The 18,544-nt window shown below is 39.9% G+C and overlaps 3 protein-coding genes across 8 annotated transcripts in view; 2 read left to right on the top strand and 1 right to left on the bottom strand.

Moving 5' to 3' along the window:
• LOC131438735 (uncharacterized) overlaps positions 1-18,544 on the bottom strand; it is an 89,968-nt gene that overhangs the window by 39,696 nt on the left and 31,728 nt on the right. For 5 of the 6 annotated variants that reach the window (XR_009230978.1, XM_058608948.1, XM_058608946.1 and 2 more), the window contains exon 2: positions 518-655. The exons of the other annotated variant lie outside the window; for it this stretch is intronic. The gene's annotated coding sequence lies outside the window, so the exon portion shown is untranslated. The remainder of the gene's footprint in view (positions 1-517; positions 656-18,544) is intronic. 6 annotated transcript variants of the gene reach the window in all.
• Positions 613-2,800, top strand: LOC131438734 (zinc finger protein 227-like). The gene is made up of 2 exons (XM_058608945.1): positions 613-748; positions 818-2,800. The coding sequence occupies exon 2, from the start codon at positions 824-826 to the stop codon at positions 2,525-2,527; it is 1,704 nt and encodes a 567-aa protein (XP_058464928.1). The 5' UTR covers positions 613-748; positions 818-823; the 3' UTR covers positions 2,528-2,800.
• Positions 7,623-18,544, top strand: part of LOC131438732 (neuralized-like protein 4) — a 38,159-nt gene continuing 27,237 nt past the window's right edge. Inside the window, exons 1-4 of the mRNA XM_058608942.1 lie at positions 7,623-7,882; positions 7,942-9,189; positions 9,246-11,569; positions 15,546-15,650. Coding sequence (XP_058464925.1) covers positions 7,730-7,882; positions 7,942-9,189; positions 9,246-11,569; positions 15,546-15,650 — 3,830 coding nt within the window. The 5' untranslated portion in view covers positions 7,623-7,729. The remainder of the gene's footprint in view (positions 7,883-7,941; positions 9,190-9,245; positions 11,570-15,545; positions 15,651-18,544) is intronic.

The following is an 18,544-nucleotide window of genomic DNA, read 5'->3' as shown; positions in this document are numbered from 1 at the left end:
AAGGCTGATACCCATTAATGGGTACGTTATATTAATCGTGTATATACGAAGTGTGCATCAGAGATGCCAGGTCTGCAGATTTGTCTGTAAATCTGTAGATTTGGGGTATAGTGCTGCAGACATTTTTTGTTGTGCAGACTTTTGCAGATTTTTGAAATTCTAGCAAATTTTTGCAGACTTTTGAAATTCTCGCAGACTTTCGTCTATATTTACAGAATTTCCGCGGCCTGGTTTTTTTTTGCTCTCCAAGTCAGTTTTGCGTGTCATACTTTATAAAGAAATTGCTGTCTGCCAGTGCTGTCATGTTTTTCCAAAAATCTGTATTTGGCGGAAAAATCTATCTGTACAATATCTTTCTCGAAAAATCAAACATCGATTTAGGGTGGAAACTGATTTTGCGACCAAAAAAAAAAAAAAGGTCGCTCGACCTGGTTTACCCCTATGGAATCCAACACAAAAACTGATAATCGGTATTTATCTGTATGAAATTTTGAGATATATTTTGAGAGATACATACAGTATACAGATCCTGTATCGAGTCCAAAAATCGGTTTAGTTGGCAGCGCTGCTAATCGGTATATATGGACTGCAGACTGCAGATTTTTTTTTACCTGGCATCTCTGGTGTGCATTCAAAGCATTCAAAAATTTCAAATCTGTAATGTCAAGAAAAATCAAATTTCAAAAACGATTATAACAATAACATATGAAATCATTACTTTTTTTATATGTCGATATCTTAGAACAGAGTAAGTTAATTTATTAATGATTGATTAACGCCATAAAAAACCTTTCAGAATTATTCTCTTATAATTTAGAGTAAAATGGAGCAGCATGACACGAAAACTCAGGAGCTATATAGTTTAACTAACGTCCACAGCAAATCAGTGGAACAAGGTCAATTCGTCCACGTAGTCGAACTGCCGAAAATGAAAGATGAGGGGTTTAAAATGAAAGCAACAGTGTTCAAAGTTGAATCTAATCAGCAAACGAACGAATTCGACGACCGATCCGAGAAAACCACAAACACTTACGCTGAATCAAATGATACTTCTTATATTTGTGGCGTGTGCGGGGAAAACTTTGCGTGCTCTTTTAACCTTGAGCAGCATCGGATGGTCCATTTTGAAGTGAACCCTAACGAAACAATCTGCAGAAATAATTTCAATGACTTGGCTTTCGTTCCTGGTGAAAATATGAATAAAGATCTGGAAATTCACAGTCATAGTCGTGTAGTCGAAAAACCTCATAGATGTGCAGTATGTGGATTAGGATTTAAGAAACGCACCAATCTCAAAACACACACATATGTTCACACAGGAGAAAGGCCTCATGGCTGTGAAGTGTGTGGAAGGAAATTCAGTTATCGGAGAGATCTCAAAGCCCATATGCTTATTCACACTAACGAAAAACCTCATAAGTGTGAAGTGTGTAGCAAAGATTTCCGCACTAGAAAAATATTGAAAGTACACCAGAGAACTCATACGGATATCAAACTTTATAAATGTGATTCGTGCGAGAAAGGATTCCACACCAAAACTGCCCTTACCAGTCACAAAATAACCCATATGGATGTTAAACCGCATAGTTGTGAAATTTGCGGAAAGGGTTTTAGTAAGCCCTTTTATCTTAGTTCCCACATGATAACACATACGGATACAACACCTTATAACTGTGATGTATGCGGAAAAGGATTTTATTCGAAGAGGAACTTTATTACCCACAAACTGATTCACACGGATGAAAAACCTCTCAAATGCAAAGTTTGTCAAAAAGAATTTCGTCATAGAAGCTCACTTTCGGAACATGCATACATACACACGGGAAAGCCACCACCTACTTGTGAAGTATGTGGGAAAATTTTCCCGATGCGGAAGAATCTTACAGCACACATGATTGTACATGCAAAGGAAACACGTTACAATTGCGATATTTGCGGCAAAGGTTTTCATTCACGTCAAAACCTTGCTAAGCATTGGTTAATTCATACCAATGAGAAACCGCTGAAGTGTGAAGTATGTTGTAAAGAATTTCGGGAACGTTACAGACTCGCAGAACATGCTATGACTCACACAGACAAAAATCCTTTTAAGTGCGATGTTTGCGGAAAAGGATTAAAATCGCGTAGAAGTTTTTCAACGCACATGTTGATTCATACAAACGAGAAACCGCACAAATGTGAAATATGTGAAAAACATTTTCGTTCGATCAATACTCTTTCACTACACAAGAGAATTCACACAAACGAAAAGCCTTATCAATGTGATCATTGCGGAAAAACATTTCGACTACGCGGAAACCTTTCAAAACATGAGCGTATTCACACTGGTGATAAACCTCATAAATGTGACGAGTGTGGAAAAGGATTTACCATGCCTTGTTATCTGGCGACCCATAAGCTACTGCATCTAAAAAAAAAACCTTATGCATGTTCTTCCTGTGGACAAGGTTTTAACACTTCCAAAGCTTTAATACAGCATGAAAGAAAGACACACGGGCAGATTCCAACACAAATGCGAGGCGATTAAAAACATAATAGGGAATGCATACAATAAAATAACGTGAAATGGTTTCAAACATCAAAGTGCATATTTTAGTGAAAAATCAAACGAAGCAAACGAATTGTTACGTTGTTTTAAATCAAAGTTTTCCCCTCCGCAGGTTTTGTAAGTTGAGAGCATAAAACACATTCCCACTATCTTATCAGCAGCTATTGAATCTGATCAAAATTTGACATCTTGTATAGCGTATTACAGTTTGAGAGTTAAAATTTCCTGGAATAAATTTTATTTTCATTGTAAGATTTTTATTTATTTATATGGAAATATGCGAAAACCTCCATTACACCTATAGGTGGTATGAAATAAGCTTGTCATAGAAGATATCATGACTTCATATAAATGCTGCCACAATATTATGTACAATACATTTTAATTATATGTGGTTTCCACTAATTATTCAATAACCTACTAAATAAATGTTATATGAACATATGTAGTCCGAATTTTGCAGTAGTCTTTGCTTGGTAGTTCTTAAAATATTCAAACACTTGGTCTTTAGATTTCATGAAGTTAACAACTGAGAAATGCGTGGTCGTCCAAAAACGTAATAAACTATTGATAGTCGTCTATCATAGCTGGTGTATTTTTTCACAAACGACATTTTCTCTCCAGCGGTCTACTTAGTGGTCTCAAGCTATTGAATAGTAACCGTATAAGTTTTGCTTCATTACAGGTTTTACAAAACATTTCGTCTTTCTTCAGTTTATCCATTCCACTGACCATTTCCTATCGCTGTAGTTTCTAGAGGTTTGTATAGCCTAAATAGCGCTTGTGTCACAATTTTTTCTTACATATTCCTTCACCCGTTACCAAAGCCGTGTCAACGTTTTTCACCTCCAGCGTTACGTGAACAAATTATCTTTCTCCTATAACTTTTTTTTTATCAAAATGGCTCGATCTTTTTCAAAATTGATTTCAACTCTAACGTTCATTAGTGCCCCCAAGGATAGTAGGATTGAATTATCTTTAGAACTATACGCGGGACATACAGCGTCCCATTGTTGCAATAAACCCCGGTGTATAAAGTGTGGAGGGAGTCATGCGGATCCTGCAGTGGAGACATTGAAAAATGTCTCTACTGTAAGGAGGGACCGCATGACCTCTCGGAATGCCTCGCGTACCAACTGCTCAAAGACAAAATGAGGCGTTCACTCAAGCAACATTCCAAGCGTTCTTTTGCTGAAATGTTGAAGAGTGCTACGCCTCCAGTAAACCTTTACGCCTGTTTGTCAGCTGACGAGAGCGATGCTGATGATCCCCTTGAAGGTACATCTTCGGCGGTCCCTCATAGCTTCAGAAAGAGAAGAAATAAATCTTCTAGTAAGCTCCCTAGTAAGGGTTCGAAGGTATCTTCTGGCGGGTCACAAAAAATTAAAACAACTGGAAGTAATGGCAAAAACCCGGAGAAAAAAGCTCCAGGCATTGGAAAAATAAATTCCGCGCAAGAATTTCCATCAGTTAAAACATTCTTGAAGCAGTTGACTTCAAAATGGCCCCTTCTTTCAGCGATTGTATTGTCACGCTCAGAGGTCACGGATACAATCACTGTTATACAGTGGAATTGTAGAAGTATCATCTCAAAAATAGATCCTTTTAAATTTCTAGTAATTAATCTGAAATGTGACGCATTTGCATTATGCGAAACTTGGCTAACTTCTGAAATACCCTTAAACTTCCACGATTTTAACATTATTCGTCTGGATCGAGATGATCCCTATGGGGGAGTACTTTTGGGGATCAAAAAGTGTTATTCTTTCTATCACATTAACCTCCCCTCGATATCAAATATTGAAGTTGTCGCATGTCATGTTACAATCAAAGGCAAGGACCTTTGCATTGCCTCCATCTACATTCCCCCAAGAACCTCGGTATATCAGCGGCACAGTGATATCATTGAGCTCCTTCCTGCACCGACGTTGGTTTTAGGAGACTTCAATTCATATGGTACGGAATGGGGCTGTCTTCTCGACGATAACAGATCAACTATGATCCATGATATTTGCGATAACTTCAATATGACAATATTGAATACGGGAGATATGAAACGAATTCCTGCACCACCAGCAAGACCAAGTGCGCTGGACTTATCCCTTTGCTCGACATCGCTACGGTTGGATTGCACGTGGAAGGTAATCCCTGATCCCCACGGTAGCGATCATCTGCCTATCGTAATTTCAATCGCCAGCGGATTAAGACCATCGGAAACAATCAATGTTTTGTATGACCTCACACGAAATATTGATTGGAAATGCTACGCAATATCGATATCTGAGAAACTAGAAACAACACAAGAACTTCCTCCGGAGGTAGAGTACACGTTTTTGGCTGACTTGATTCTCGACTCCGCGATTCAAGCTCAGACGAAACGTGTACCCGGCGCGAAAACAAGCATCCGTCCTTCGAACCCCTGGAGGGACAAAGAGTGCTCACAATTAAACGCGAAGAGGGCTTCATCATTTATCGAGTTTAGGAAAAACGGAACACCTGATAATTATAGAAACTATGCGGCATTAGACGCTAAAATGAAAAGCTTGATTAAAGCAAAGAAAAGCAATTATTGGCGTCGATTCGTAGACGGATTATCGAGAGAAACATCAACGAGCACTCTTTGGAACACGGCCCAACGAATGCGTAACCATAACACCGCGAACGAAAATGAAGAATATTCTAACCGCTAGATATTCGATTTCGCTAAAAAAAAGTATGTCCTGACTCTGTTCCGGAACAGACGATCATGCGCGTCGCCTCATCAAACAGAAACGAAACACCTTTTTCGATGGTAGAATTCCCACTTGCGCTCCTGTCGTGTAACAATAAAGCTCCGGGGTTAGACAAAATCAAATTCAACTTGTTGAAAAATTTGCCTGACTCTGCCAAAAGGCGTTTATTGAATTTATTCAATAAGCTTCTTGAGGATAATATTGTCCCACATGACTGGAGACAAGTAAGAGTTATCGCCATTCAAAAACCAGGAAAACCAGCCTCCGATCACAATTCGTATCGGCCGATTGCTATGCTTTCCTGTATCCGGAAATTGTTCGAAAAAATGATTCTGTTTCGTCTAGACAATTGGGTCGAGACTAATGGCTTACTTTCAGATACACAATTTGGCTTCCGCAGGGGCAAAGGAACGAACGATTGTCTTGCGTTGCTTTCAACCGAAATTCAAATGGCATTTGCTCGTAAAGAACAAATTGCGTCAGTTTTCCTAGACATCAAGGGGGCTTTTGATTCAGTTTCCATAAACATCCTATCTGAGAAGTTGCATCAGCATGGTCTTTCACCAATTTTGAATAACTTTTTGTATAATCTGTTGTCCGAGAAATACATGTATTTCGCGCATGGTGATTTGTCGACAATACGATTCAGTTACATGGGTCTTCCTCAGGGCTCATGCTTAAGCCCCCTTTTATACAACTTTTACGTAAACAACATTGATGAATGTACCAACACATCTTGCACGCTAAGACAACTTGCCGACGACAGCGTTGTGTCTATTATAGGACCCAAAGCTGCCGATCTCCAAGGACCATTGCAAGATACCCTCGACAACTTGTCGACATGGGATCTTCAAATGGGTTTCGAGTTCTCTACGGAGAAAACTGAGCTGGTTGTATTTTCAAGGAAGCGAGAACCAGCACAATTACAGCTTCAACTAAAGGGTGAAACCATAGCTCAGATCTTCACATTCAAATATCTCGGGGTCTGGTTCGACTCCAAAGGCACCTGGGGATGTCACATTAGGTATCTGTAACAAAAATGCCAACATAGAATCAATTTTCTTCGTACAATAACCGGATCATGGTGGGGTGCCCACCCAGGAGACCTGATCAGGTTATACCAAACAACGATATTGTCCGTGATGGAATACGGATGCTTTTGATTCCGATCCGCGGCGAACACTCATTTCATCAAGCTGGAAAGAATTCAGTATCGTTGTTTGCGTATTGCCTTGGGTTACATACAGTCGACTCACACGATGAGTCTCGAAGTGCTCGCGGGCGTCTTACCGTTGAAAAATCGATTCTGGGATCTCTCATATCGATTGCTAATCCGATATCTTGAATCCGATGGTGATTGAAAACTTCGAAAGGCTTGTCGAGCTCAATTCTCAGACCCTTTTTATGTCTTTGTATTTTTATTACATGGCTCAGAATATTAATCCTTCTTCGTTTGTTTCCAACCGTGCTCATTTCTTGGATACTTCTGATTCTACTGTGTTTTTTGACACATCCATGAGAGAAGAGATTCGTGGAATCCCGGATCACGTGCGCCCTCAAGTGGCCCCAAATATTTTTTATAATAAATTTAGAACAGTCAACTGTGAAACGGTGTTTTACACTGACGGATCAAACATCAACAGGTCCACAGGCTTCGGCATCTTCAATCAAAACATCACCGCTTCTTACAAACTCAGTGATCCGGCTTCAGTTTACATCGCAGAATTAGCTGCTATTCAGTACACCCTCGAGATCATTGAAACCTTGCCCAAAGACCATTACTTCATTGTCACGGACAGTCTAAGCTCAATAGAAGCTCTCCGGGCAATGAAGCCAGAAAGTATCCCCCATCCCGTTTGTTTAACCGGTATGTTACTTTCGTCGTTTTGAAAATTTCATGCAGATTTATTGTTGTTTGTCAACAAAAGCACGTGCGAGACCCGAGCCGGCAAACTGACACCAACACAGCGTACTTCGCAGCAGCAATGTCAGATCTACGGAAATCTCAGTAGATTTACGGATCCGAAGATTTTCTACGAACCTACGGATCTGTAGACAAAATCTACGAAAATTTATTTTTTTTCTACGGAAATATGAATTTATCAACGGAGAACTACGGGAACTAGTTTTGTCTGACCAGCCAAAAAAGGGCTTTCCACCGCGAGAGTTTCCGAACAAAATGTCAATCTACGGATGACACTATTACTATCTGGCATCGCTGCTTCGCAGATGTAGTTGTGGTGAAAGTAACGCTTTGTTGATAAGTATATAGCAATAGTAAACCTTTTACTGATTTATCGATCCATTCATATAAAAAACACTGACAACAAATGAGAGAACTGTCAAAAATTTTCCTTCTTGTCTGGAAGGGTGTTATTGCTTTCCGTGCGTTCATTTATAGAGAATAAATCCGTGTTCTGGATTGACTGAATTTATATTAACATCCGAAATGTCGTTCCATCGACGCTGTGGCAAGCGGATCACACTTGCCAACAGCAACCGAACAGCAATGCGGAATATTAGCGAGTTTAATCACGGTTTGGTGCTGAGTGGTGAGACCCTCCAGGATGACGTACTGTTCGAAGTGCGAATCGATGAGAAGGTAGAGTACAATTAATTAATTTCTATGTTGATCAATTGATTCTCGATCTCGACTATTAGATTCATGCCTGGAGTGGCAGTATCGAAATTGGCGTGACTACGGTGAATCCGGAAACGACCGAATTACCTCCGTGTGCGACAAAGTTACGCAACGGAACTTGGGTAATGTCTGGAATTTCAGTACTCAAAGACGGTCTCTCACTGATGGAGTACTATGGCTCTGATCTGGATAAGTTAGGAGAAGGTGATCGCGTTGGAGTGCTTCGAACGGCTCAAGGGGAACTGATTTTCTACGTAAACGGAGAATCGCAGGGTGTGGCTGCTGTTGACATACCAAAAAATGTGTATGCACTGGTCAATCTATATGGAAAATGCGTACAAGTTTCTATTTGTCCTTCGGATAGCTTAGAGTATGCAAATGAAAGTACTCAAATTTCTCAAAATATCGATATTGCTATGTCTGTGGAGATGTCAGTTAGTGTTGCTGCTAATGGTGGTGGACCATGTATGTCGGGAACTTCGCAGGATGGAATGGATCCAAATGACAAGCTGCGGTTCCATACTCGTTGTGGATCACTAGTGAAGTTAAGTGCAAATTGTCGTACGGCCGAACGGCGCAGGCCACTGGACGAATTTAACAATGGAGTCGTTATGACTCACCGACCTCTGAGAGATAATGAGCTGTTTGAAATACGAATCGATCGACTGGTCGACAAATGGTCCGGATCCATAGAGGTCGGTGTCACAACACACTGTCCGTCTGCATTGCAGTTTCCAGCTACCATGACAAATCTGCGTAGCGGAACGATTATGATGTCTGGTTGTGGAATTTTAACAAATGGAAAGGGAACTCGCAGAGAGTACGGTGAGTTCAATCTGGATGAGCTGCGTGAGGGAGATCGGGTAGGAATGATGCGTAAATCCAACGGCAATCTCCATTACTACATAAACGGACGTGACCAAGGAGTTGCTGCAACAAGAGTATCTCAAACTTTGTGGGGAGTAATCGATCTGTACGGAATGACCATTAAGGTTACGATTGTGGACCGCGACGAACGAGAGCAACAGAACTTGGTTACGAGAAGAAACAACCTGATGAGTTTGCCAGTTTCTGAGCAAGAACTGATTCCTCCTAGTCCAGAAATAGACTACAGTCACTCGGACCGACTGTTGTTCCATCCAACATGTGGATCCCATGCCAGTGTTACTCACAGCGGACGCACGGCATTGCGTCCGAATGCATCGGATGATTTCAATAACGGAGTCGTGTTAACCCGTCGTACCTTACGACCCAACGAGATGTTTCAAGTAAGTCTGATAAAAGAGTTTTCTTACAGTTCGTTCAAATAACTGTTCGCTTGCAGGTTCGCTTGGAGAGAGTAGTCACTAAATGGGCAGGATCTATCGAGATGGGCGTCACTACACACGGTCCAACGGAATTAGACTTTCCATTCACCATGACGAATGTCCGTTCGGGAACATGGATGATGACTGGAAACGGAGTGATGCATAACGGTATGACCGTTATTGAGCAGTATGGACAAAATTTGGATCGATTGCAGGTTGGTGATCGGGTAGGTGTAGTTCGCAAAGATGACGGCACAATTAATTTTTGGGTCAACGGAGTAGATCAAGGACCAGCGGCAACAAATGTTCCGGAAAAAGTGTACGGTGTTATTGATCTTTACGGTCAAGCGGCACAGGCTAGTATTGTTGACACATCCGAGTGTGGGACTCCGGATACAGGCAATTCCACGATATCGAACACCACCTTATTCAGCAGTGAACCAAAGCTGAAATTTCATTCTGTTCACGGTAAGAATGCACGAATTTCCAACGGAGGTTTGACTGCTTGTCGGCCTAAGGCTCTTGCTGAATTCAATGATTCAATCGTATTTAGCAATAGGCCTCTGAAGCAACGAGAGTTATTCGAAATTGTACTCGAAACAGTTGTTGACCAGTGGAATGGCAGTATCGAAATCGGTGTTACTGGAATTCGTCCTGATGAATTAAGTCTCCCAAGTACGGCCACTGATCTTGAGCACGATACTATTATGATATCCGGAACTACATTGATGCGCAATGGTGTTACGGTTAGAAACGATCTACCGTTCGATTTGGATACATTGACTGCTGGTTCACGAGTTGGTGTAATGCGCAATGGAGATAATATACATTTCTTCATCAATGGAATCGATCAAGGTCCGTACTATGAGTGTAAAGCTCAAAATTTGTACGCAGTCATCGATTTGTATGGTCAATGTGCCCAAGTAAGTATAACAACGCCGCAACCGGATATACGAGCTCCTTATGCGATCAGTGAAAATTCGCAGAGCTTGCAAGCGACATCCGTGATTCAACCCGCTCTGGAGGCAAAGCATCGTTGGTCATGTATCTCCGGTAATGTAACACTGATGCAAAATTGGACACTGGCATCACGATGCACTAACACTGCCCTATCGCATTGTTTAGTTTTCTCGGAGCGTCCACTAGTAGTAGGCGAGACATTTGAAATTAAAATTACAGATATAAACCCTTTATACGCGGGAAGCCTGAAAGTTGGGGCTACGGATTTGAATCTCTCTGATGAGCATGTGCGTAAAAATATTCCTATCAGTATGAAACGCATACCGGCAAACGTTTGGTATGTTAGTGGTAATGAAGTTCGTTATAACTCAACATTACTTCAAAAATCGCTAGCCTCCTTGGATTGGCTTCGAGTAGGGGATCGTATTGCTATAGAGTTAACTGCCACACGAACCTTGAAGATACTTCTCAATTCGGAAGACATGAACATCAACTTTCATAACGTATCGGAGGACATTTTTGCTGTAGTTGAGCTGCTGGGATCTACCATGGCTGCCCAGGTTATCTCATCACAAGGCCCGTCATCCCCATTACGACCTTGCAGCCTACGTTTGCAGGACTCTCTCGAACTTGGATTGGATCCACTGAACAAACAGGACTCTATGTTAGAATCGATAGATTCGGACAGTTTGTCGTTCGAGTTTTCCGAATGTCACGGGAAAAATATTCAGCTATGTGATGATAGAAAATCGGCCTGTCGAGTACAATCATATCAACAGGGAGTTGTCTGTTTATCGAAACCTCTATGTAAAGGTCATAGTGTTAGTATTAAACTTACTCAAGTAAATCCCAGATGGAAAGGAACTATCGCTGTCGGAGCCCTGGGTGTCTGTCCGGCAACTCACCAGTTTCCATTCCCAACATCAGCGATTTTATTCCGTAGGCCCTGTTGGATCGCTACCCATGATTACATCAATATCAACGGAAACAAGACACAGTCAAAATATGCAGAAATCTTCGAACAAATCCAAGTAGGAACAGTAATCACTTTAACATTAACTCAAGCAGGAAATTTGGGAATAGCGTTCGGACAGACTCAGTTGGATGATTTGGCCACCGGATTACCCCATCACATCTATCCAATATTCGATATCTACGGCCGGTGTGAAAGAATTTCCATAGCTACAGGTGATCTGAAGAGCGGTAGTCCAATTAATGAGGAGCTGGCTACTATGCCTTCTGGTTCGGTATCCACCGGTATCTTAGCGGGCACTTCAACAATCGATGTCGAGAATGTTCGCCAGTGTGAAAAGGCAGATCTTGAGATCCACGAGAAAGAAACCGATATAGCATGCGCATCGAATCCGAGTACTTCCGCTATGTAAGTATGATGAAAATTTATTAAATGGTCTTGAGAAAATTCCTTCCAATACTAAATTCTTCGGATATTCAGCCTATAAAAGTTATCTGCTCTAAATTGTTAATATGCTAATAATTTATTGTTTAACTAATCAACAGGGTCTGAGTGTTTAGTAGAATATTTATGAACAATAAAAAGTGTTTACACCATTGAATTCTACTATAGGTATATCACGTCACTATACACATTCAGTATGTATCTCACAACACTTTTAAAACATGTATAATAAATGTCACATCACAGATACGTATTTCGAATACAACTTGTATTTATCATCAGTGTATCAGGTTTCTAAGTAAATTTACTTACGTATCTGTGATGTGACGTTTATTATACATGTTTTAAAAGTGTTGTGAGATACATACTGAATTAGTATAGTGACGTGATATACCTATAGTAGAATCCAATGGTGTAAACACTTTTTATTTGATCATTATTTTTTAATTTAAACATATATTCATTAAGGCATACTGCCTTAGCTCTAAGATACTGAGGACAGGGCACATTGCTGTTGTTAGTTCATTAGAATTATCTATTCAACTGAATTTTTGGGACAGAAGCCCGTAGTACGTATGTTGTGGGCCAAAGGTGCACGACATCCTGGAAACAGCGACAAATATCATATCATACTGTTTGTATCGGCAGTTTAATTGACTTAGTTCTGGTCGTCACAACCCCGATCTCATACCTACCCGGTGTCAAATGATGACTGGTGACTCCTGTTTTTAGCAGAATGAGGAGGTGCGGAGTATTGGCAAGCGGTGGGACGGAGTGCAACTGTTAATAAGGAACTAACATCTTACTACAGATGCCTCGATTATCAACCCACTTTGTGACTCTTTCTAATATTCTTAACATGGGAAGTGTGCAACACATAAACTCGTATTATAAATTTCTTATATTATTACTAGTAACTATCTTATTGCCCTAAGCTTCGGATGATGAGCTGCAGGGCGCGTACCCCCCGTTCGACGGATGGTGGGAGTCAATTTGCACTTCGTATTAACAAAGTCGGACCATACCGAGATCGATCGCTCGCTTAAGACTGTAAAAATGAAATTATGGATTGATCACGGTTGCTTGAAATTGACAATATGTCATTAGGTGGTTTCAGACATTCTTGTGCCTGGAATTGGTCGCCAGTTTAATTATCTTGATCCAATTGGGATGAGTATTCACCCCGATTTTGTTCGAGTCGGATTGTTTCGATCGAGTGTGTTACTTTGCATTCTGCAGCTCGATCGACTTCAAGTTTTCCATACAAAAGCCCCACTCGATCGAATTGCAGAGTGCGGGTTTTTGCATTCGTTCGACGGAGCCGGATTCAATCGGGGTGCTTATGAACCGCTAAGAAACTTTCAAACCTTTCCGATCCGGTTCGATTTCCGTACAGATTGCATTGACGGCGAGACTCAGCGATGCCAGATAGCAGTAGTGTCATTTCCGTAGATTGGCATTTTTCTCGGAAGCTCTCGCGGTGAAAAGCTTTTTTTTGCTGGTCAGACAAAACTAGTTTATCGTAGTTCTCCGTAGATAAATTAAAATTCCGTAGATATCCGTAGAAAAAATCCAATTTCCGTAGATTATGTCTACGAATCCGTAGATCCGTAGAAAATGTTCGAATCCGTAGATCTACGGAGATTTCCGTAGATCTGACATCGCTGGCGAGACTGATTCGGTCAGGTGTGAAGACATTTTAAGCAATCGTGCCGTTGTGTACATACTGTGGCTTCCCTGGACAGTCTAGTGTTGAATACGCATCCTTACCTTACATTATATGGTTCAACAGACTCACTAACACCTGACGTTATTTTATTTTCATGACGAGAAACTCAACGAAATGAGAGTGTTTGTAACGTTTAAGTTATTTTGAGCTTTAAAGATCAGCATGCACTGAAAAAAATACATCTAAATTAAAACAATAGTTGGAAAACGTTCATCAAAATACAACTCATCAATACTGGCCTCACTGCATAGCCACGAACCGCTACGTCGTCAAAAAAATAGCAAGCGGATATGTACTATCGCACAGTTGTCAAACTGCAAAAAGCGGTAAAGCGAAAAGGAAGAATCTGAAGCTGGGAAGAATCATTTTCAGTTAGCAGCCATTATTCCGGAGAATATTCAAGGGTTACCATGTCGAAGCGAAGCCGATTCAAGGTAGGCAGCAATAATTTAACCACATGGCAAAACTAACCACCTGCTCTTTGCAATTCAAGTAAAGACACAACCGCAAGATAGGAAACCTGTGTTCACAAGTACGGAAATTACGAATTTCAGTAATCGAGATAGAGCACACTCAACAGATTCCGCTAAAAGGGTAAGAGAGACAAATCACGCGAAATTACATGCGTGCAAAGTACAATGGATCAACCGTTTTAGGGTTTTAATGCGCAGCGGCAGATCGCGATCCTAGAGCCAAACGGATCACTTCAGGTTGAGCTGCAACGGCGTGAACAAAAATCAAGTGGCGTTGGACGACAATCCGTGCAGTCCGACAGCCGTGGGCACGTGACGCGATCGCCAAAAGAGTGCTTTAGGAAAGGTTTGAACGTCGTCGACAAACGTATCTGACACGCATGAGTTCCACGGTCCGCGCTAGTAAGCTGACGTCTTTGGTTGTGCTGATGTCATCAAACGGAGTGGAGAAATTACTGATTGCATGGCTCTGCAAGACGAGTCAGTTCTTGCTCCGTGCAGTCTGGGGTGATGTGTGAAAGCAGTAATCAATCGGATAGGCCAAGCGCTTGTGTTACCTTACCGTGAGCAAACACGATTTTTTGTAAGATGACGATGTATGATAACGTAGGAAAATGATGGTCAGGCTTAAAGAAATGTGTAGAGCTGGATAGAGAAAGAAGTGCTTTTGGTTTAGAGAAAGAAAGTGAGGAGGCGGAAAAGTAGATTGGAGTACATGCTCGAAAATATATAAGCAATATGAAACGATACACAAAATGATTTTATTTGGGCTAGTTGGATTTCCGTCGCCTTGAGGAACGAAAAATCCGATTTTACATGTTGAAACAAAGGATTGTTATCGAAGACTTAAGACCAAGGAGGTTCGAGAAGGAAGAACCCTGGGGTGTCCCAGGAAAAAGACGAAACAAAGGTATTTTATGCAATAACTTAACTTTTGGTAAGTTGCGATATGGTGGGAGAAAAAGGTAAATGCACTACTATTTTTATTTATTTTGTTTTATTTTTTTCACTTTATTATTATCATTATTATTATTGTTTTTATTATTATTATTATTGTTGTTCTTTACGCTTTATTTTCTGTCACAAACATAGTAGTTAATAAGCTATATTTCCCTATTTATCTCCACTATCCCTAACTTAATGTATCTGAAACCAGTGGGACTGACTAAGAGCAGAGTCTGCTGGTGCTTTACGTGTCTAGTGCTTTACGGTCTAGTGCATATCAACGGTCAGGCTTTAGTAGGCTCACAGCCAGCTTGTAGCTTGCACTCAAGCAGATGGGCGGACACTGTCTGCCAGGTTGTGAGCTGATAAATTACAATTACAATTACAGAAGTCCGTAGTACGTATGTTGTGCACGGCAACCGCGATGTTGATGGTCATGTGTCTGCATTTAATTGTTACTCTCGAGGAATTTCACGATTAATTTGATCTAGACTTTGGGGATGAATTTTGTCTCGGGTTGGCGGTTCAATGCATGCCCTATGCATCTGGTCTTACAAAAAAAAACAGTTGTATGTTCGAGCCCCGATCTGGAAGGATTCGTAGTGTCAGTAGAATCCTAGCACTAGCCATGCAATGGTTCTGTACACTCTGAATCAGCTGCGAAATCTGTTAAAACAGAAGGTCAAATTCCACTACAGGAATGTAATACCAAGGCTTTGCTTTAGAATATTTTCGTATAGATGTATAATTACTACCAAAATATATCACTGAAACAGAGTTCTTTTTATCGCAGGAGTCGATCGGTCATGGATAGCGTTTCGGAGAACCTACTGATGAATATATCCATAAAAAATCGTACTGCCAATGAAGCGAGGAATCAGGATCTATCAAACTCCTGGTAAGTTTTGCAATGTGATAAGAGTTAAAACCAGTAACATAAAATATTTTCTGTTTTTTGTCGTTAATACGACTTACTTTACTGTGGGGAGTCTTTCCAAAAATTACCCTCTAAGAGTTATAAGTTTTTTAACGTCTCTTGTCTCTTGTTGCATCTAACGTATTAATATAATTTTTGCTACATGCCATCAGAAATATGATCATAATTTTATGATAAAATTTTCAGTTGTATGACATAACCTTTTCAAAGTATAACTTTTCTGAAATATTTGGTATCAACAAGTATCAAAGATGAAAACTCATGACGCGTATTTGCTTTTTCGTATTTGTTATCTCAGAAGAACATTTAGTACATAACGCATAACGTGAGAGCTCCCAGTTTACTGTTTTACTGAGAGTGTGATCTCAGTTCTGAACTGCAAGCTAACGGTGTTAGATGTGCCAATTGTTTTTCAAAATCCTGTGTAGATTTCAAAAGTGTACTCGGATTTTCATATAAAAACTGTCCCCAAACAGAAAAAAATTGATATGCGCTGTTTGAAAGGGTTTATATTGAAGATGATTTTCCCAAAATTGTAACTCTTTAACTGCCATATTGGTGGAGTTAGGGTGGTTCATCTGGTTTCATTTTATTTAAATTTTTCAAAAACCTCTTTAGCAAAAAGATTGAAAAAAATCAGGAATATTTTAGGAATTATGGGAAACCTTTCTGATTTTTTTTTCAGAATTTTTCAAAATGTTTTTCATGTGATTTTTTTTAATCGCGCTTACAATTTTGGTACCACTCTAGATTTTACATCAAAAATAAATCATTTATGAGTACATTCCGCTGTATTTTTTCTGATATTTATAAAATGTGGGGGAATAATATCAGACTTTAAAAAATTTATCATTCGGAAAAGCATGCGTCTCCATCAATTTATCATCATCCGATGGAGACGCATGGTATTTAGTTCTGAAATCATGTATCACATGCCCTTAGAACTAAATACCTTGCGTTTCCATCTGCAACTTGAGTTCAGGGGTTAAGAAAAAATTTTCATAAGGAAGGATCGGTGAGAGAAACATAAATCAGAACTAATGAATTGACAAATAGTTAGGTTTTAATATACGGTTTAAAGTTTTTATTCATGAACTCATTTTTCATTTATTGTATTCAAATCAAATAACTATATTCAGTCAAAATTTTAAAGGACAGTTCAATTATTGTTCTTTTGTAGAAAAAAAGTATTCCTAGATACCAAGCGCAAAATCAAGGAATATTCGAAATCAAACGAAATCTAAAAACTATCAGTTTTAGGGTAAAATGTTCGTCGACGTTCTGTATCACTTGGTATGAATAGCCAAGTTGCCTGAAACTGCTCAACAAGGCAGCTAAAGTCAAACGGCTTAAGCTCATAAAGACGAATTAATCAAACTGGGATCGGACTGACAGTAAATCCGACGAAACAACATGTATGAGAGGGAAAGGCTTTAAAATATAATACCTTCCCACTCGAATAATGGTGCGTGGTGACGATATCGTGGACGTTCATGAGTTCGTGTACTCATTCTTTTATGACCGCGGATAAGGATACAAGAAAAGTAATACGTCACCATAAGAAATTAATCAACGGCGTATAAACCAAGGTTTGAAACAGCTGCTTGGAGATCCACCTATCATACGTACAGCTGAAATTGGACAGCTACGATCGACTGGGCATGTCATCAAGATAACAGGCGGCAAACATTTGAAAATGGTTCTTGAATGTGGTTCGGAAGGCTCAAGGAAAAGAAAAGCATAGCGAGCAAGCTGGATCGATCAAATGGAGGCAAAGAGTGGTCATAGACTGAGCTGTATGGAGACGACTTCTAGGTACGTAATAAACAGGCTTGAGCTAATACGTGACAAAAGTACTCACGAAACACCAGAAAAAGACCACTTAGTGCAAGTAAATTCGATGAACTATATCTGCGAAAGCGTTTAAAATTCTATTTTTACACATAGCTTAGTTTCTCATTCATTCTTAGTTAATGAATATTTCGATTAAAGCAATAAAACAATACGATTTTCCAAAACTGTTTAATAAAGGGGTCCACTTCAGAAAATAGCAGAAAACTGAAAATATTAAGTTTAAAAGAACATTTTGTTTGTATATGAATTCGACGATGCGAATTTATACGTTCTTTTTGGGGTCTTCGTGACTTACTGCAGGCGCTTCGGCTTGGTTTCTATCTGGTTTATAATATTTTTTAGGACCGCTAATAGGTAACCTCGAAACCTACAGACTATCCCTCAAAATGTTGAAGTTAGAAATGAATTTCAACCGTCCACTGGCACACATGTTCACTAATGCATTCCCTACATAATTGCTTGGTAAATCGACCCAGGCGTGCGCGTGTGTAAATTACATAAGGAATAAAATTCTTTTAATTACGTCAATACTCAAGCCCAGAGCTCAGTTTGTAGATGGAAACGCATGGTATTCAGTCCTAAAGACAATTTGATGGAGACGCATGCTTTTCCGAAAGATTTATTTTTTAAAAGTCTGATATTTATTATAAATAACAGTTCGGCTGAAAAGTTCGTATCGTTTAATAGAAACACACATTTTTTTGCCAAAATTCGTTTTTTTATTCAACATAATTGCCATCAGAGGCGATACAGCGATTATAGCGATCTTTCAACTTTTCGATACCATTTTTGTAGTACGATTTGTCCTTTGCCTCAAAATAGGCCTCAGTTTCAGCGATTACCTCTTCATTGCTTCTAAATTTTTTACCAGCGAGTATTCTTTTGAGGTCTGAGAACAGGAAAAAGTCACTGGGGGCCAAATCTGGAGAATACGGTGGATGAGGGAGCAATTCGAAGCCCAATTCGTTCAATTTCAGCATGGTTTTCATCGACTTGTTACA

This window comes from Malaya genurostris, chromosome 3 (assembly GCF_030247185.1).
Source record: "Malaya genurostris strain Urasoe2022 chromosome 3, Malgen_1.1, whole genome shotgun sequence".
In the NCBI taxonomy this organism is placed as follows: Eukaryota; Metazoa; Arthropoda; class Insecta; order Diptera; family Culicidae; genus Malaya; species Malaya genurostris.
The sequence above is the reverse complement of the archived record's forward strand: the minus strand, read 5'-3'. Positions and strand labels throughout refer to the sequence as shown.

What these genes read in the sequence shown, in the direction of transcription:
- LOC131438734 (XM_058608945.1), top strand. Translation starts at nt 824, where the DNA reads ATGGAGCAGCATGACACGAAAACTCAGGAGCTATATAGTTTAACTAAC.